Consider the following 21,514-nt stretch of genomic DNA (forward strand, 5'->3'; position numbering starts at 1 on the left):
CTTCAATTAAAAAACAAAGTTTTTAAAAAATATATAAAAAGAAAACAATTCAGGGTAGCCCACATTTCTTATTTTCTTAATTCAGAGAAAGAGATACATAAGGACAACTCTTAGGCTCCATTAGACAGAACTGATTTCTTCTCCTAAAGTGATTTATGAAGGGATATGCACTGTGGTTAATAACAGGGACTTACCTTCTTAGACTTTTTTCTTAACGTGTAACCTCTGTACCACCCTAAACAAACACAAAGGTGAAATAGTTAGTACAAGGGACATTACAGGGTCCTAACAGCACCTTCCCATTGCCTAGAACTCACTATCTGCAGAACCACGGGAGTCAGCCTGTCATGGAATTCAGTCATCCTAAGGTTTGCAGGGGTTTGTAGAGATCATCTCAAAACCAGGCGTGAAGCCTGGGCAGGGGCTTCACACAGAGACCTCCAGCTTCTTTGTCTCCATCAGCCGCACATGGTCCTCAGGGTGGCAACCAGCTCCAGGAGAAGAAGCTGCCCTGTGACCATAGAGCCCTGGGCAGGATCCGGGGTGTGCATTTTCCTGTCTGTCCCTCGGCCGGATGGAGCGGGGTCACTGCCAAGCGCACATACCAACACCCTCAGATCATCAACAGCGGCAGCACAACAGAAATCCTATTGAGAGCCGACTTCCTCCCCCAGCGAGATGCAGGGGGGCCTGGGGGGTTACCCTGGAGCAGTCACATTGCACAAAGTGCTTTTGTGGTGAAGAGGCGACCCCCAACAGGAAGCACAGGGCCCAGGAACACGGGCTCACCCACCCCCTCGGGGGCTGGTCTAGATTCAAGTTCCTCTTCTCTCCACGTGGGAGGGCAAGCAAACAGAGCAGAAGACAGCGGGACATGCCCAGTGGAAGAGACATTCAATGCCAGGCAGGATCTGACCACACCCTCGGCCCCTCCGCTCAGGCTGAGGGCAGAAATCGTCCCTGCCAATGCTCAGGGGTCCACAGCTGGTAACTCACCTCCCAATGACTCTGCCACACTGATTGTCTCCCAAAACACTCTGAGGGTGCTTTAGGCCACCTCGCTCCAGGAAAGGCAATCAAAAGCCTAGACAACTTCCACTATGCTCCCCAGGAGCAGAAGGACACCAACCCCCAACAGAATGACAGAGAGACTTGGAAAGCACCAGCCGGGTCAGCTCCCAGAGGCTGACTAAATAGTAGCGTTTTAAAGAAGGCCGAGTGCTGAAGAATTGATGCTTTCGAATTGTGGTGCTGGAGAAGACTCTTGAGAGTCCCTTGGACAGCAAGGAAATCAAACTAGTCCATCCTAAAGGAAATCGATCCTGAATATTCATTGAGAGGACTGATGCTGGAGCTGAAACTCCAATACTTTGGCCACCTGATGTGAGGAACTGACTCTGAAAAGACCCTGATGCTGGGAAAGATTGAAGGAAGGAGGAAAAGGGGATGACAGAGGATGAGCTGGTAGGATGGCATCACCGACTCAACGCCCATGAGTTTGAGCAAACTCCAGGAGACGGCGGAGGACATCACATGCCAGAGGAGCCTGGCGTGCTGCAGTCCACGGGGTCGCAAAGACTCAGGCACGACTTAATGACTGAACAAAGTCACCAACAATACAGCAACAAACAGTCAAATGTTGGAAATCGGGGATGCATGAATGAAGGTGCCCAGAAACTGCAAACGGACCTGTATTCCACCAATGACCGCACATCTCTTACAGAGCAATGATTTAACAACCGGAGGAGGAGTGGAAGCAGGAAGCGATGGAGTTAAAATCCTCCAGACATTATGAACAGATGCTTTCTGAGCATTCAGAAACAAAGCTGCAAATCGCCAGGAGCTTTGCGAAGGATTTGCTAAGACCAAGATTTGACCAGTGAACTCACTTCATTCCTGACAAGGCAACTACGCGGTGATAAGGGAGCACCGTCGACACAACATCGAGGTCTTGCCGCGTATTTGGAGGATTATCTCCTGAGAGCCTTCCACTGTCTCCCTCGGTGGTTTCCATCTGCGCAGCCCACTGTCCACCTGGGACAGTGTTCACAGACAGAAATGGAAAAAGAGAGAGGGTCAATGCAGTAAGATGTTCAAAAGGCCGTATTTAATGTAGAGGACTGCCCACTTCCCTGTGATTTTATCCTTCCTGTATCTTCAGTATTACCATGCCCTTTCTTTCCTGAAATTGACATGGGATGAATGTCCCAGAACATCTAAGGAAATACTTCCAAGGGACAAGAAAAAGACAGAGCCCAAGACAAAAATAGGCAAAGTTTATAAACACTGTAGAGAAGAAACCCAAAAGACTTACATATGTTTGAAGAGATGCTCAAACTTACTAATAATCAGATTGAAACATATTATTAAATCGACAGTTTAAAACACAATTTGTTAGAGCAAGGAAAATTCTAACGCTGCAGGATTCAGGCAGCCCCCGGCACAGAGAGGGGGAATGCAGACAGCATAACCTGTGTGGGCAGGACCCTTCTTCCCCAGAGTATATATCCCCGCGCCCCAGAGCTGCCACGTATCCAGAGACACTCACACGTCTGCCGCACTCTGTGGGGCAGACACAGAAGGCCCATGGCCACACAACCGAGGGAGCAGGCAAGGAGGCAGGATGAGTGCCCATCACTGGGAGGGGAGTTAGCGAAATGTGAGGGTCACACAGAGCAGTGAGGGCCAGAGACTGGACATGTGCAGGCAGGGCTGCGTCTCAGAACGCAGCACTGAGTAAAGTAGTAAAAACAGAATGAGCGCGTGCGTGTGTTAGTTGCTCAGTTGTGTCCAACTTTTTGTATCCCCATGAACTGCAGCCCTCCAGGCTCCTCTGTCCATGGCATTCTCCAGGCAAGAATACTGGAGTGGGTTGCCATTTCCTTCTCCAGAGGATCTTCCCCATCCAAGGATTGAACCCAGGTCTCGTGCTTTGCGCAGGCAGATTCTTTACCATCTGAGCCGAATGAGTACTACAACCACATTTATATGCACAGAAATGCATGCATAGCAGCCAGTACAGGCGACCCAAAGATTCACTTCAAACCCCCAGAACGGTTTCCAGGAGGGATTAAAAAAAGATGAGAAGCCTTTTCCTTTTCCTTTATGATAATAGATGGTGGTTTCTCTTTTAACACCTTTCCCAAGCAAAAGGAAAACCTAGGGTTTCCCTTCTCAAGAGTTTTGGCATGTGTTATTCCTTCCAGCAACCGAGCCCCCAGACTATATGCCAGAGGTCTCACCAGAGAGAGCATATGCAGAAACAGATTAGACCCAATTACCTGTAACCCCCAAGAGCAGATTCCTCTACGACAAGCAAGGCTCAAACCACAAGCAAGGGCAGAGACTGGGCATCAAGGGGAGAGGACAACCCCTCAAAGGCTTCACGCAGGGCAGCAGGGGGACGTGAGAGGATGATGACCTGGCTGCTGCTCTGGGGGGGACAGGCCAGGCCGAATGAAGACAGGGGCAGGGAGATGCACGGCTCATCAAATTAACCAGCTGACTGCTTTCTCCCAGGCAGGCCTCAACCAACCAGCTCCAAACAACAGACACCCAGCCCCCCAAGAGACCCCCGCCCAAGGCAAGAAGGGGGCAGACGTGGTCCTCAAAGTCAGGGAGGGCCCCATCCAGCCCAGGAAGGTGGCAGCCACGTCTGTGCGCACAGCAGAGCGTTTCCAGTGGAAGGACCAGCACACACACACACAAGCGCAGGGCAGGCACCAGTGAAGACAGGACGAGGTAGAACGGAGGAGGGGCAGGGGGGCGTCAGGGAGGAGCGCAGGGAGGAGGGCAGGGAGGAGTGCTCAGACAGAGTCTCCAAGGATGGCTCCAGGTTATAGTCAGGAGGAGGAGGGGATGGCAGGTGGGCAGAGCAGCCTCTGCAGAGGTCCGCTCACACAGCATCTGAGAAGCCCGCAGCAGCAAGGCTAGGACACATCTGAGAAGAGGCTGGGGCTCAGGTGAGACAGGAGTTTCCCGGGCGGCGCAGTGGTAAAGAATCCATCTTTCAACGCAAGAGACAAGGCGATGCGGGTTCAATCCCTGGGTGGAGAAGATCCCCTGGAGGAGGAAATGGCAACCCACTCCAGCATTCTCCCCTGGGAAATCCCATGGGCAGAAGAGCCTGGTGGGCTACAGTCCATGGGGTCGCAAAGAGTTGGACATGACTTAGCGACTAAACAGCAACAACCAGTGGTTGGGAATCCGCTTGCCAATGCAGGGGACATGGGTTCAATTCCTGGCCCCAGAAGATGCCACATGCTGCAGGGCAACTAAGCCCAGGCACCACAAATACTGAGCCCATGCGTGCTAGAGTCTGGGAGTCCCAACAAGAGAAGCCACCCCAGCAAAGAGCAGCCACCACTCGCTGCAACTAGAGAAAAGTCCATGCAGCAGTGATGACCCAGCCCAGCAAAAATAACTCAAAACAGAAACATTTTAGGTAGTTTAGGAACTGCCCTTTAAAAAAACAAAAATGACCTAATCCTATACATCGTCCTTATTAAAAAGGAGAAATAGACACAGTCAAGCAGCGGGAGATCGCCACGTGATCCTGAAGACAGAAACCAGGGCGCTGCACCTGCGGGCAAGGAAGGCCAATGAGGACAGCAAACGAACAGAAGGCTGGAGAGACCCGTGGAGCAGCCTCGTGTTCTCAGCACTGAGAAGCAACCAATGCTGCCGACACCTTGACCTTGAACCCTTAGCCCCCAGAACTGTGAGAGGACACATTCCTGTTGTTTAAACGCCCCACCGTGCGACACCTTGTTACCTCCGCCCCAGGACACCCAGAGGCGGTCTTCACAAGACCTTCTGTTGACGGATGCTCGGATGCTCGTGGGAGGAAAAGGGAAGAAGGTATGTCGTGGAAGAAAACAGATCATGATCGCTTTGAAAAATCTGAATCAAGTTCAAGTGCTGTGTTTTCATCACAAGAGCACTTTCCTAATCTGGGTGCAATGCAGCCGTCTCCCTCAGCACAGCATACACCCCTTGGAGATCCTTCTGGAAATAAGCAGATGGCAGGACCTGCACCTGCTTGGGTACTGGAAAGTCACCTTATTAACACCTGTGACCTGGGTTCACTTCTCCTATCTGACTGACCCTGGACACTGCTTACAGCCAGGGACATACCCGAAAGGACCCCTCAAAGTTCTGTCCACCTCCACGGTGACCTGGAAAGTTCTTTTCGTTGCTCTGTGTTCCAAGCCTCCATGAGCCTGAGATGGACAAATGAACCATAACTTGCAGGTAAATGTGTTCTCTGAACCTGAATATAAGGAATGATCATCTAGAAATCATATTCTCTGGAGCAATCCCAGCAGTATCCTACCCTGAACAGGATCACAGAGAAAAGGGAAATGAAATTTGACAAACAGAAATAAATTTTCTTAGGGGGATAAAGTGGAAGGGGCGAGAAGAGAATGCCACAGGCTAACACAATCCACAAAATTTAAACAGAACAAGAGGAAAGAGCAGGAAAACAATTATTCCATCATAATCCGATCACCATCAAGTCACCAAGTTTCCCAAAAGCAAAACTGCGTCCCCACCATGAATTTCTATGATCGGATTCTAACTAAAACCAAAAAGGCTGTTGTCAAAGAAAGGGAATTGGTTTTACGTTACAGGGTCTTTACAAAGACTGGAATATTGTAATCAGCACTTGGAAGATTGATGAACCCAGAAACCAAATGCTCACTGAAGACTCCTTTGTCATGATGTTGGCCAAAACATCAATGCCTGCCACCATTTTTGTTTAACTTAAACGTACAGAAAGGATCATCAACTCCCCGAAGGATTCTCCTGTTTCAAGAGTGCATTCTTTCTACGAAGCAAAGAATGAGAAGTCACGGCCCCCACCACCCGGGGCTGCACAGGAAATTGCTATCTGTTCAGGAATGACGTCACAGTCCACTGTTTATTAACCAGGATTTCAAATGCAGCTGACCCAGGACAGAAATAAAAAAAAAAAAAAAAGATGTAAGAGCGTTCTTCCCTTGAGATCAGAAAAGTGTCTGAGATGAGAGGTTTGATCCTTAACCTCTAGCTAATTTTTCCGTTTCCTTCCAGCCACTGGCCATATAAACTAGGGGCAGACAAGGCAATCCAACTGTCAGCTGTAAAAACTGATAGTAAGAAGAGGGTACCCATGGGCAGCTACTCGTTCACATGGTGAGGGTCATGTCTATTTCTGCATCACGTTCACTTCCAGGCATACACCACGGAAGCCGATTTCCACCCCCAGTAGGACATTTTTTAGGGTAAAAGGTGCAAATGGAATGGAATTCTAAGCCAGATGGGGAAGTAAGGGACATGGACATGGGTGTTTTAATGGGTTTGTGCTTCTTCAGGAGCACGGGAGCATGCTGCAGCTTGCCTGATGCAGAAGCTGAACAAGGCATCACTCATGTGCAAAGAGGGTTCCGAAGGCTGAGTGTGAAGTTCATTCTGTGATTGCTATGGGATGTCTGCAGTTTTCTCTCCCCGAGCCTCCAATCCCACCTCCTCCCGGGAGGGGTCTGGCTAAACCCAATCTGAAAGCAATTTTGCTGTTGGAATCACCAATTTTAATCAGTTCTCTTTATTCCTTTGTTACATGGGAGTCACCCTTCCAACAGGAAACCAATGCTACAACACATCTCACAAACATCCAGATGTGAGGAATCTAACATTCAAACCCATCATTGCTTCTTTTCTGTGCGGTGAAAAACCATAGCATAAAACGAAAGGGGTCCGTTTTAATGATTTGTGAAACACTAATATGAAAACCGACTGCCTGAAAAACCAAGGACATTGGAAAACCACTGTCACCGACAGGGTATTTATCGGATAATGACAACAACTGCTTCACTGGATCACATCGCATGTAGCGGCAACAATCTCTGTTCACCCCTCAGAAAATGGGGTCACGGATTTTTTTAAAAAGGATTTAAGACATGACAATTTTGGTTCCTTTCAGGAAGTTGTTAACAAGTCTAAGTGAGAACACAAAAAGTCTTACCATTCACATCAAACACCTCAAAACACTGAGCCAAACACTAAAACACCTTAGATGTATTTAAAAAAAAAACCTTTTTCAAGCGGTCAGTTGTTAACAGTCAAGATGTATATACACTCATTTGCAAAAAAAGGAAACAATGGTGTTTTGAAATAATGAAAATGACTATTTCAACAGAAAACTTGAGAGGTTAAAAATTTAGGAGTTTAATTTTAAGTTCATCTTAATTTTTTAAAAAAATGACTTAAATAACAGGTAAGCTCACCACTGCCCACAGCATCCATTGTGCAAGAAAACCAGCAGTTAAGTGCTTTCCTAAGAAGGTAATGATTGGCCCATTAGGTACTGAAAGTGTCCTAACCACACAAAACTATAAAAGGAAACACACCAAAATAAATACACACCTTCGTATGTTTCCAGGATGTGCACGGCATCTCCTATTTGTAAAGAAAGTTCATCCGCTCCCCGAGCATCGTAGTTATAAAAAGCTGTTCAGAGAGAAAACAGCAAAGAAGCTATTAGTAAAGGTGATTATGCTGGATTGTTTTTGCCTGTTTTTAAGACTGAAATAGTCTGCCTTTGCCTGGATCATCCTCGCTGATATTCACAAAAGGAGACTTTTCATTCAAGGGTCCTCAGTTTAAGTAGAAGAAATTCATAACCACTTATAACACCAGACAACCACAAGTGGTTTATTGTGGTAAAATGATCTGAACTTTGCCTTTTTAATCATTTTTAAGTGTACATTTCAGTGGCATTAGCTACATTCATAATGTTGAGCTCCATTACCATTATCAATTTCCAGAACTTTTTCATCACTTCAAACAGAAACCCCATAACCATGAAGCAATAACTCCTCACCCCTCCCCCTGTCGGCCCCTGGTAACCTGTAACCTACTTTCCGTCTCTATGACTCTGATTACTCCAGCCACCCCACCAGTGGAATCATAGAATATTGTCCTTTGGGGTCTGGCTTCTTCTACGCTGTGCTGTGCTTAGTTGCTCAGTCATGTCCGACTGCTTGCGACCCCACGGACTGTAACCCGCCAGGCTCCTCTGTCCATAGGGATTCAGGCAAGAATACTGGGGTGGGTTGCCATGCTCTTCCCCAGATCTTCCCAACCCAGGGATCAAACCCAGGTCTCCCGCATTGCAGGCGGATTCTTTAACCTCTGAGCCACCAGAGAAGCCCAAGAATACTGGAGTGGGTAGCCTATCCCTTCTCCAAAGGATCCTCCTGACCCAGGAATCGAACCAGGGTCTCCTGCATTGCAGGTGGATTCTTTACCAGCTGAGCTACTAGGGAAGCCTGTGGCTTCTTCTACTTAACACAATGTTTTCAAGGTGCACACACATTGTTCCGTGGATGAGAACCTCATTTCTTTTCACGGCAGAGTAACGTTTACAATAGGAAGAAAACTGAAGCTATTGTCAACAACATTTCAATTATCACTTCATATACTATCATATATTTCTATTAACAGACTTTTCTACTAGATGACTTTTTCCTGTCTATAACTCAATGACACATGGACTGAGTGTTCCTTGAAAATCAAATTGATTTCAAAAGTATCATATAGCCAAAGTTGCTATTAAGTCAAAAAAAAAATACATTACAATCAAAGAGGCAAAAATATGTCTTATGTTAAGAAGAAATCCTTCAAACTGACAATACACAACACATGTCTGAAATCCCAAACACTGATCTGACATAAAGCAGTTCTGTTCCTCCTAGCTGAGCATGCAAAAGTCGTTCCATTAAATTGAGGCCATTCTTTTCCTCAAGAATGGAGATAAAGGGAAATATCATAGTGAAAAAAGGATGCCTACGACTCCCAAATATTCAATTAGCCCACTCTCACTTTAAAAAATTACAGTGCTGTTACTCCTTCCCAATGGATTCTACCTTAAAAGATTTTTCAGATTTGAGGTAAATAAAACTCATCAAAACATTTCCTAGAACAGGATCAAACTCTCACCCATCCATCCTGAACACCCTGCTGGACTAGACTGTCCTTTACAGGCACTGTTACCAGGCCCATCGCTGGAGTTCTCCCTGATCGCATGACGTGCAAACTCCTCATGCAAGCACGCGGGCCCTCCACCATCTATCTGACCGACCACCTGGCCTTCCTTCCAAACATACGCTCCTGGTCCCTGTCCCTATTTCTCCCTGAAAGAAAGAATCTGCCCATCCCTGGGGGTCCCTCCTTATTCTTCCCCCACCAACGGGGTCTTCCCAGCAATGCTCCCTCTTCCAGAGGGCCAACTCTGAGTATATGTTGGCTCTTTCAACCCTTTTCTGCAAAAATACCCAGCATCACAACACACTTCCTGTCGCAGCTCTATAACCAAGCTATTGGATGTGTTTGTGGTCTCTGGAAGCAGAGAGAATTGGCAGGGTACCACCTCTATCCCTGCAGACCTGAGTGGCCTCCAGCAAATGATCTAACTCTCCCTCATCAGCTTCCCCGGCTGTAAAACCAAGAGACTGATTTCTACCTTATAGGAGGGCCTGAGTACTTTGTGTCTTAAATAACGTTGCCGACGGCTCTGCAGATTCGACACAATGGGCTGCCCACAGTAAACAATCATGCTTAGTCGCTCAGTCGTGTCCAACTCTTTACAACCTCATAGACTGTAGCCCACCAGGCTCCCCTGTCCATGGATTCTCCAAGCAAAAATACTAGAGTGCGGTACCATTTCCTTTTCCAGGGAATCTTCCCAACCCAGGGATCAAACCTGTATCTCCTGCATTGCAGGCAGATTCTTCACCATCTGAGCCACCAAGGAAGCTGTAAACACTCGGTAAATTGTAAAAGGTCTTATTGTGTTTGGGGGTATTTTTTTTATACTGCTATAAAGAGTTCTCTTACCACCAGAATCCTTTTTTAAAAAGTCAAAATGAGCAGATTATTATATGAACACAAAAATTATAAAACATCAGTAACCATACATACGTAGAAAATTCTATCTCCCCAGGTATTTTCCTATATTTTCATCCAAATTCATAAAATTTAAATGTCCTCAACTGACATTAATGGTTATTAGAAGTTATTAAGTTTATTTAGCATTTTATGGTGAATCTTTAACAAGAAATAACTGCATTAGAGAAAGGAAGCTCAGAACATATGTCAACCTCTCCCAGCCCAGCAAAACCACTTCCAAAGCCGTTAGAAACCATAAATGCATTTATCACCATTCTTAACAGCATCCCTGCCAGCAAGGCTATTCTATTACAGATGCAGAAAAAAAATAAACACGTCAAAAACAATACAAATAAAAGAAAATGAACACATCCACTGTAAATACATCCATGTCCGTGTGAATTTGTGAGGTCCACACGCAACAACCTTTAAGTAGTGGCCTCTCCATCTCTGAAGTAGGCAGAAAGGCAGTTGTGAAAAGCTCATACAAGAATAGAAACAGTTCTGAGACTCCCCTGGTAGTCCAGTGGCTAAGATTCTGCGTTCCCAATGCAGGGGTCCCAGGTTCAATCCCTGGTCAGGGAACTAGATCCCACATGCTGCAACTAAGACCTGGTGCACGCAAATAAATAAATATTAAAAAAATAAATAAATAAAAGTAGTGGAGGAGCCTGGTGGGCTACAGTCCATAGGGTCACAAAGAGTCGGACATGACTGAGCATGCACGCACAGAGGGGATTTAAAGAAATAAACTCAATTGATTAACGACCTTAGAAACAAAGGTTAGAGACATTCCACATTTAACTATGAAAGTGTGAGTCACTCAGTCATGTCCATGTGAGCCCATGAACTGAAGCCCACCAGGCTCCTCTGTCCATGGGATTTTCCAGGCAAGAATGCTAGTAGTGGGTTGCCATTTCCTCCTCCAGGGGATCTTCCTGACTATGAAGTGAGGCTTCAAGACCTACAGTTTCACAGATGAAGGGGAAGGGGGCCTCAGAGGGTTTATGCCATGTGGCCTCAAATGACACAGAAGAGCCTGGACCACAACACTGGCCACCCAGCCCATAGCCTCAACAATCTCACATTTAAGGGCAAATCAAAAGACTTGACTATATATTGATACAGTGTTGAACAAGGAAGCCGGAGGGCAGGGAAAGTGTGGTAGACAGAATAATGGCCCAAGAGACGTTCACATCTGAATCCAGAACCCTGTAAGGCAAAGGGGCCCATGGCCGGTGAGATGCGCTTAGAGAGCTAGAGACGGGGGTGCTGGTCTGAGGTTATCTGGGGGGGCCCAGGGTAATCACAAGGTTCCATGAGAGGGAGACCAGAGTGTCACACCGAGACGTGACCTCGGAAGTTCAGGTCTAAGTGGAGCAAGGCAGGGGCCACGAGGCAAGGAATGCTGGCGCCTCCAGACATGGGAGAAGGCGAGAAAAGGACCCTCCCCGGGGCCGCCGGCAGGAACACAGGCTTGCCTGCCACAACCTTGATCCTAGGACTTTTCACCGTCCAGAACTGTAGGGTTATACATCTGCATTGTTTTAGACACCTTAGATTGTAATTTGCTACAGCAGCAAAAGGAAACCTATACACGGAGGTATGTGGAAAACAATTTAAAGGTGGTCTTTTGTGCTTGATTCATTCACTGCTGAGCAGGGCCCCCAAGTGCAAGCATCTGAAGCTGACAAGTCCGAGGGCGGAGGGCCCCAAATTCCTGAGTGATAGAAAAATGAGAACAATGCAGTGAATTTTTTCTTAAATAAACCCAAAGGTATTCAATGTAAAAGACTATGCCTTACTCTGATTATCTGACCTTTCAAATCCGCCCCTCTTTTGGGAAGTGGGGGGTAAGAGTCGAGACAAGACCAGAGGCATCTTCTCCTTTACGAAGGATACTGATGATGGATGGCATCTGGGTTTTCAAATGTCTTTAAGCGACACAAGGACAGGAGACGGCGGGCTTTCTGCCATTTGTTTTCTTTATCTCTCCGGTCTGTTAAGATGTGGGAACACCCCCGCAAGAGAACATGGTCATCACGCCTCTATTCACATCTTCAGAGAGAGCGCCATCACCTCCCTCTGGCTGGTGGGTGTACGCTGAATCGATTCCTCCTCCTCAAAGCCATTTCCCTTTTTTAATAGCCTGACTTCAGACGGGCGTCACTGGGTATAAGTGGACCTTCATGTGAATTTCTCAATCCTGGACCGCAGAGTCCAGCGTAGAAGCTTAACTTGTTATTTGTGTGAAAAGTGAAATGGGAAAAGGAGGTGGAGATGAACCCAACTCGAAGCTCCTTTCTCAGGAGGACACAGGTTTGTTTTCTTTGGGGGGAGGGGAGGGATTTTGTTTCCGTTTCTGTTTTTTTTCTCTCAAAGAGCCAGCAGCAGCCCAGAGTGAGGAAGCACATGGATCTTTTTTTCCAAAATAAAAAATTAGCACTCTGGTCCGTGCTCCACACAACTTATATGCATCAGAGATGTTGAAAAGCCAAGGTCATCTCCTCTGCTCAGTCTCCTGATCAACCTAAAAAAAAGAGTGCCTGGGAACAGAAGGAAAGAACTGTGGTTCATAAATCACAGAGGAGGGCTTCTATTCACATCAAGACGTTTAATAACACTGATGGTGATGATACGGCAGATGAAGATGGTGATGACGGTGACGGTGGTGAGGGTGATGGTGATGATGGTGAGTACATTCTCTGGGCTAGCCGGTGCGCTAAGAGCTTCCCTGAGCCACCTGGGAAGCCCAAGAGCACCCCGTGTTCAGCTAATTCAACCTCCCAACAGTCCTAGGAGATGGAGATAGAATTTTCCCCATTTCGCTCATCAGGGTTTATAGCAACCCAGGATCAGCCCATACATGAGCAGCCAGAGGTGCATCTGGATGAGGGGCCAGAATGCCAAAGCCCTGCAGGGTCTCCTCCTCAACCCCAGCCCTCCCTGAAAATTCCAACATCCAGCCTGGATCCATGACAGGCAAACATGTCCAGGCACTCCTCAAGTCCACCAGAGTCTAAAACGTCAGGCTAGTGGATGTCACATTCCTTACACAGAATAACCCAAGCTGGGATAATTCCAGAAACGCAAGACTGGTTTAACATCCAAAAACCAGTCAATTAACTCACCACATTAACTACAGTCAATAGTAAACAATCATATGATCACCTCATTTGGTACAGAAAAAGAATTCAGTGAAATTTAAATCCGATTCAAGGAAGAACAACAACAACAAAAGAATTATTTGACTATTCTGACATTTGTTATTGCTGTTCAGTCATTTAGTCATGTCCGACTCTGGGAGACCCCATGGACTGCAGCACACCAGGCTTCCATCCTTCATTATCTCCCGCAGTTTGCTCAAAATCATGTCCATTGAGTCAGTGATGCCATCCAACCATCTCATCCTCTATCATCCCCTTCTCTTCCTGCCTTCAATCTTTCCCAGCCTCAGGGTCTTTTCTAATGAGTCGGCTCTTTGCATCAGGTAGCTCCAGGTATTGGAGCTTCAGCTTCAGCATCAGTCCTCCCAATAAATATTTAGGACTGACTTCCTTTAGGATGGACTGGTTGGATCTCCTTGCAGTCTGAGGGACTCTCAAGAGTCTTCTCCAACACCACAACTGAAAAGCATCAATTCTTCGGTGCTCAGCTTTCTTTATGGTCCAACTCTCACATCCATACATGATCACTGGAAAAACCATAGCGTTGACTGGATGGACCTTTGTCAGCAAAATGATGCCTCTGCTTTTTAATACGCTATCTAGGTTTGTTATAGCTTTTCTTCCAAGGAGCAAGTGTCTTTTAATTTCATGGCTGCAGTCACCAACCACAGTGATTTTGGAGCCCAAGAAAATAAAATCTGCCACTGTTTCCACTTTTCCCCCATCTATTTGTGATGAAGTAATGGGACCGGATGCCATGATCTTAGTTAGGATGGAAAAAAAGAAAAAAACACTACAGTCCATCCACCCATTTAACAGATGAGAACACAGTCCTCCAGAGGAGTCACAGTTGCTCAAGGAGGCGCAGTGATGGACAGCAGCCCTGAGACCCTGGGGTGTCCCTTCCAGACCGTCCCCACCACCCCATTCTTCCTGACCCAAGCCTTCAACTTCTCTCACTGAGATGAAAAATAACATCTCAGCGGGTTTCCTATATAAAATCTTTTCTTCTCTCCATCATCAAAGTTACCTCCCTTAAATCTTACTCCAAAACACTACACGATTTATCTTGGCTTTCTGAATCATGGCTAATCCTCCAGCACGCATCCAAAGCCCAGTGGGACATGACTTCAGTCCATTTGTCCAATCCCCTTCTGCCCCACTCACCCTCCTCCAGCTCCACCTCCACCCACCCCAGGGCTGCTCCTCCCACTGGGAATGCCACGTCCCGCTCGGCCTCTGAAGACCCCACTTGTCTACAAGGGGCCCCCTTCATTTCACATCCTCTTCTAGATCCTTGCTGGATTCTGACTTTTCCCCCGGACCAAAAATTAAAAAAGAAAGGTACATGCATACCTGAATTAATTGCTTGCTTCCCAACTGTTCTATGAACTCTGAGGCAGCCCACACGTTTGGAGGATTACTTATCTATCTATCTGTCTTCTCCTACAGATCAAACTCCTTGGGGAAGTAAACATTTGTTCATCATTGAATTTCCCACAGTAGCTAACACCATGCCTTGCAGGCACTCAATAAAAATTCACTGAATTTAACCAGACCACAAAGTATTCATTCTTGTGAGGTTTGCAACAAGGAAAGCAAACACTGTATCATGTGTTCCTCTTCAAAATGATCTTGACCTCTACAGACAGATCCAGGAGCCCAAGACAGATTCAATCAATAAGAAAGAGAGACACAATATTAGCTTTCCGGGCTCTGCTTTGGGTCTCTTCCATCTAATGAGATAATCAGCCATCAGTGCTCAGGTTCAAAGCTGCCTTAATGCACCAAAGACATGGGCTTGACCACACATCACTTTTCAAAATCTGCTCAGCTCTGAGCTTCTCTCTCTCTTCCACACACTGTCCCCTTGAAACATGACTTCAGCATTTCAAGGAGCAATTTAAAAGTTAATTAATTCTTTCAGAAAGTCAATTTGTGAAAATTAATTGCTCTGTTTGTGATCTCATTCCCTTTGTCCTACCATCAGTGGTTAAAAAAAAAAAACTTCAACAGCAGGCATCTTTTCGGTTCTCAGGGCTGAGGAAAATGCAGATCATGTCCTTAAGGGTATGAGGCACAGGTCCTGGCTGTGGCCTCTGCAGGGCTTCCTTCTAAAAGGCTGGCTGCCTGCTGTCCTTTGGTTTCACAAGTCATCACATAGTCATCTAGTCCATTCCAACCCCAGATACACAGTGTTTCCCAGACTCTGTCCAGCTCCTGCTGTGGTCCAGCAGTGGGCCGGTGCTGATGGGGCAGAGATGGGCAGAACACGATGCTGCCCCAGGAAGTCCGTGCAGCCTGGTCTCTAAGGAACATGCTGGACCCATTCAGGAAGAGCAGTGCAGAAAGAATCAAATCATTAATGTACATCCTCTGAACTTGACTCTGGGCAGAGAGCGGCTCCCCACCCCCACCCTATATCAGAGCTGGGGGCTGGGTTGCCTAAATTTTATTGTCACAAAAGAGACTGGCACCCACTCAGTTGCCAGTTTCTATGACCCAGAGCCCAGATCTTCCACTTCTCTGATTTGGGGGCAGACGACTCAGGCAGGGTTAGAGCCTTCCAGAGCCCTGATCCATCATGACTCAGAGCAGTGCCTTCACCATTGACTTTACCTGTGCCCAATACCTAACGGTACTTGGCACAAAGCAGAAACTCTAAAGTGGATGGAAGGAATGAAAAGGAACCCAGACAGAAAAAAGGAAAGGAGGAAGGAAGGATATTAGAGTCTGTTACGAAGAAGGTTGCTACAAGTGTTGTCTTTTTAAAGATAATTAAAAAAATAAAATAAAATACTTAGGAACAAACTAAACAAAGAAGGCAAAACACTTGCACACTGAAAACTACAGAACAATCCTGAAAGAAATTAAAAGACGTAAATACACAGAAAGGCATCTCACGCTCATGGACTGGAAGACTTCATACTGTTAAGAGAGCAGTTCAACCCAGAGAGATCTACAGATTGAGTGCAATTCTTATTAAAACTGCAATGACATGTTTGCAGAAATAGAAAAATCCACCCCACAGCAGCCCAAACAGTCAAAACAATATTTACAAAGCATAAAGTTGTAAGCTTCACACTTCCTGATTTCAACACTTACTACAAAGCTCCGGTTATCAAAACAGTGTGGTTTATGCAGACATACAGACTAATGCAATAGAACAGAGAGCCCAGAAAGAAACTCTCACATATACGGTTAAATTGTTTTGATGGGGATGGCTAAACCGTGCAAGGGAGAAGACTATCTTTTCAACAAAGGTGTTGGGAAAACTGGATACCTGTATGCAAAAAGATGAGGAATCAATCATAAAAAGTAACTAAAAGTGGATAGAAAACCTAAACATGAAAGCTAAAACTACAAAGCTCCTAGCAGAAAACATAGGAGCAAAACTTCATGGCACTGGATCAGGCAAATATTTCTTGGATATGACACCAAAAGCACTGGCAACAACAATGACAGAAATAGATGTCGGCTTCATCACAACTAAAACCGCTTGGGCACCCAAAGGAAACTATTGAAAGAGTGAAAAGGCAACCCACAGAATAGGAGAAAAATATTTACAAATCCTGTATCTGATAAGGAATTGATAACCAAAATATATAAGGAATTCCTATAATTCAATAATAAAAAGCAAACAATGCAATCTAAAAGTGGTCAAAGTACTCTAATAAACATTTCTCCAAAAATATACAAATGGCCAATAAGCACATGAAAAGATGCTCAACATCACTAGTCAAATCAAAAACTACAATGAGATATCACTTCACATTCACCAGGATGGCTATTTTTTTTAATAGAAAAATAAAAAGTGTTGGCAAAGACATGGAAAAATTATAATATTGCTCATGGGAATGTAAAATGGTACAGCCACTGTATAAAACAGTTAAATGGTTCTTTAAAACGTTAAACTTAGAATTACCATGTGATCCAACAATTACACTTCTGAGTATAAATCCAAAAAAAACTGAAAGCAGGGACTTGAACAGATGTGTACATGGTCACAGCAGCATTATTCACAGTAGCTAAAATTTGGAAGCAACCGAAGACTCCTTCAACAGAAGAATGGATAAGCAAAATGTGGCCTATACATACAATGGAGTATTATGCAGCCTTAAAAAAGGAGAGACATGCTGACATATGATACCTTGAAGACATTATGCTAAGGGAAGTAAGCCAGACACCAAAGACCAGATATTCTATAATTCTTCTCCTGTGATGTCCCTAGAATTGTTAAAATTCATAGAGACAGAAAGTAGAATGATGGTTGCCAAGAACTGAGGTGGAGGGGAAAGAAAGTGAGTGTTTGATGGGTGGAAGAGTTTCAGCTGGGGAAGATAAAAGCGTTCTGGAGATGGACAGGGTGATGCCCACACAACTGTGTGACTGTACTGTACAACTGCCACGTACTGTACAACTAAAAATGGTAAACTTATGTCTATTTTACCATAATAATAAAAAAAGATGAAGTGAATATAAACAAAGACTGATCAAGTGAATGAGAACCCAGCATCTTCCATTTCTGTGAGCTACGAAGCAAACTCCCAGTGGGCGTAGCAGCTCCCCTGACCTGGTTCAAAAACACGAGGTTCAAACCAGAAAGACAAAATAAGGGAAAGCGAGAGGTGACGAGCTCAAGGTCCAAAAATACCTCCAACTGCATTCGCAAATGTGGGTCTGATAGAACCCACGTTTCTAAAATGGATATCACTTTCAAAGTCATGACTTACTTCTTTGGGGTTCGTATCTTTCTTTCTTAGGAACAGAGACTGTTTCTCTGCCAACAAAGTTCCCTGCAGCAAGATTTCATGCAATGTTTGAATATTAGGCTCAAGCAACTCATCTAAATAATTAAAGAAGTGGGCGGGGGCCCAGTGAGATAAAGGGAATTGTCTTTGGTTATTCACTATTTCTTTCTGCCTTTTGGATGGAAATAGGTGTGCAGGATGGTCAAGATAAGATTGTGAAAAGAAATACATAAAGGAGTCTTCTATCACATTCTCACTGAAGTGATAGACACCATTCAAAGATATTTTAATATCTTTCTTTAGAATAAAGTATCCTTGTACGCCTTATCCACAACTAGGCAGCCACTATCTCATTTCCATCACATTCAGAGAGTTGCAGTGCCTCAAACATGCAGGTTGTCTTAGGAAATACACTGGGTTGTGCATGGGTTTGGTTTTATTGCTTTTCTGTGACAGGAAAAATGAGTCCACTTTTCGACACTTTTGTCTTTCATAAAGTCAGTGCCAGGAGAGAAAACCACTGACTTCATTATGGATCGTCTTTGCAAATCCACCCACAAATCAGAAAAGACTGAGCTGACCTGAAAATTATCCATTTCTGCATTCAATTTTGCTCAGCGACAAAGAGATGCAGAGAAGAGATACGGGGAGAGATCTAATCTCTTTGATCATCCTTCTTCAGGCAGAAAGGTGATTGCAATTTGGGGAAATATATGCCAGTGAAACAACCTGGCTCCTACCCCCTCCCCAACCCCCACTGCAGCCATGGACACTTTACAGTGACCTCGCCCCAGAGGACTGGGCAAGCCCCTGCACAGCCAGTCCCCTGAGGTTCCCCACAGATGGGCACTGCACACCCACCAGCCACGTGGGCCGTGCATCCAGGGAACTGGACACCCAGGGACAGCTGGTCCTAGTGAGAACCCTCATGAGGAAGACAGGCAGCTGGGAACCCTCTAAGGCTCACCATCTCTGCTGCGGACGTGGTCAGGACTCACATCTCCCCATCACAGGTCAGACTGGTTCCACCTAAAGCACTCATTGAAAACACACAGGCCTGGGGACTTGAGGAGGCAGAAATGAGCCAGCTCCCCACCACTAAGGATGCCTCTGAAGGAAAGGAGGGGGGTGAAAGAATTGGGCTTGGACCTATTTATCTGTGATTCTCAACAATAAGGTCTCTTTGATACAAGCCCCAGTTCCTCTTACTGGGCTTAAACTTGGGACTTGTTCTACAGAATGGGGTTGGAGAAGGAAATGGCAACACACTCCAGTATTCTTCCCTGGAGAATTCCATGGACAGAGGAGCCCAGTGAGCTACAGCCCATGCGGTCGCAAGAGTCGGACACGACTTAGCTAACTAAATCATCATCAATCATAGAATGGGGTCATGCCTCCTACTCTCTTCTTTTCAAATCATCCAATCTGATATTAATGGTGATGAATAAAGGGAAAGACAATGGGAACACTGCAGAATGCTAATTTGTTTTTCTTTCTTCATGGCAAAAAACAAATACATATATATATATATCGCTGTTGCTGTTGTTTAGGAGCTAAGTCACGTCCGACTCTTTGAAACTCCATGAACTGCAGCACACTAGGCTCCTCTCTCCTCCACTCTCCCCCACAGTTTGCTCAAACTCATGTCCACTGAGTGGGTGATACTATCAAACCATCTCATCCTGTGCTGCCCCCTTCTCCTCCTGTGCTCAATCTTTCCCAGCATCAGGGTCTCTCCTATGAACGACCCTCATAGGAGTGCAACAGCACCCTCAGCCCACACTGACGAAGTGTCGTCAGTGAGTCAACTCTTCACACCAGGTGGCCAAAGTCTTGGAGCTTCAGCTTCAGCATCAGCCCTTCCAACGAATATCCAGGGTTGATTTCCTTTAGGATTTACTCTATATAGGGTAGGGTAGTCCCCACCCCACTCCAGGACTTTGTCCCAAAGCCTTCTTCTGGCTGGGATGCTCTTTATTCCCCTTCTTCACCTGGCTTGCTCCTCCAGGTCATCCAAGACCTGTAAGGAAACCTTCCCCATCACTTCCCACCTAATGAAGGCGTGAGCGACCCTCATAGGAGTGCAACAGCACCCTCAGCCCACACTGACGAAGCGTCGTCAGAAAACTGCCCATCTGCTACACACTGGACAACATGTTCCTCACGAAACAGGTACCCGATAAATGGCACCCAATAAATGCTCATCACGTGGGGGCTGCAGAAGGGCCCCTCTGGCTCCCAGTCCATGAGCAGCTCTTCTACAAGACCCCGCGTTAGTTCATCCTTTACCTCTCCACTCCCAGACTCCTGCCACACCTGCCCAGCATCTTTCCATCCGCATCCTTGCTTCACGATGCCTGGCACCCAGAGTGACGCCAGTGTTGACTGGATGAATCATGTAACAAATCAATACAGAGTTTCAAGGCAGCAAAACTATTACTTGAACCCTAAACCTGTTGGAAAACACTACAGTTCTATTTGCATCTATTTCCCATCAGAAAACTCAAGACCAGACCGGGGTCTTAGCTGGCAGAGATAAATTCTAACATCTCACTTCTGACAGCATCACCAGGGAGGCACATCCCGGACGGCTGACCGTAGGCCCAGAATAAGCACAGTTTCACTTGGACAAATGGTGCTAATGATCCTACCCAGGGCACCTGCACACTCAGCCCCGTTAGCAAACCACCCGCCCTGGACAGGTTCTGAGGGGCGGCAAGACTGTGCAGGTCTCACTTGGCTCTGGATGTGGAGAAGATGCTGACCAGGCAACCCAGCCCATCACTGGTCCACCTTTCCAGGACCCTCATTGAGAAGAAGAGGCTTGAGTGGATTATATCCAACCCATGCCTCCAAGGAGGGAACCCAGGGTCCAGAAATGGCCAGACCCGGGCCCCCAGCCTGTCGCGTCTATTTTCTCGGGCATGCAGGAGAATCTGATCCAAAGGCCTTCCTCCTGCCAAAGCCATCAAGCGTGAGGTCAAAATCCCCCGAGGACCCAAGACAAATGTTTCCTTAGTTAATCGTTTGATAAATCTGCCTTCCACGGATAGTGTACAGACAGGGAGCAGGCAGCCTGGTCACGGAGGGGGTGCTTGCAGCTGAGCTACTCTTCCCAAAGCAGACTCCGGGAAGCAATCGCAGATTTCATGTGATGGGGACACGCAGGCAGGAATGCAGATCCAAGATGAGGCAGTAAACAAACTTCCGCAAGCTGGGAGGGTCTCCCCTGCCCGCCTGTTCACTGCTCCAAGGGCTCCGCTCTGGCCGGCCAGGAGCTGCCTTTAGGCCCAGACAGCAACGAGCCTTCATCTCTCTCACCAGACTGCTAAGCCCAGGCCTGATCAGACCCTCTCTCTCGTGACCATGATTGTGAGTCCACAGAACACCCTGCAAGGATGAGGCAGCGTGCACTCCCAGCAGAACCGGCTACACACTTCTCAGGGCCCAATGCAAATACAAGTGTGAAATCCCTTGTTCAAAAATGATTAAAAATTTCAAGACAATTCGAATGGCTAGCGTCTGTTTTTTTTTTTTTTTTTGGCCTAATCTCGTAGCATGTGGAATCTTAGTTCCCCAACCAGGCATGGAACCTGTGCCCCCTACAGCAGAAGCTAAGATTCTTAACCACTGGACCACCAGGGAAGTCCTGGCTATCAACTTTTT

At 46.2% G+C, this 21,514-nt stretch overlaps 1 protein-coding gene across 3 annotated transcripts in view; it reads right to left on the reverse strand.

The window, feature by feature from the left end:
• The window catches only part of DOCK1 (dedicator of cytokinesis 1), a 556,115-nt gene that overhangs the window by 491,090 nt on the left and 43,511 nt on the right, over positions 1-21,514 (reverse strand). For all 3 annotated transcript variants that reach the window (XM_081533032.1, XM_081533022.1, XM_081533018.1), the window contains exons 2-3: positions 7,408-7,491; positions 195-235 (exon numbers count right to left, since the gene is read on the reverse strand). In XM_081533032.1, coding sequence (XP_081389158.1) covers positions 195-235; positions 7,408-7,491 — 125 coding nt within the window. The remainder of the gene's footprint in view (positions 1-194; positions 236-7,407; positions 7,492-21,514) is intronic.

The sequence above is a fragment of the Giraffa tippelskirchi genome, chromosome 2, assembly GCF_054371585.1.
Source record: "Giraffa tippelskirchi isolate mGirTip1 chromosome 2, T2T-mGirTip1v1.2.pri, whole genome shotgun sequence".
Taxonomy (NCBI): domain Eukaryota; kingdom Metazoa; phylum Chordata; class Mammalia; order Artiodactyla; family Giraffidae; genus Giraffa; species Giraffa tippelskirchi.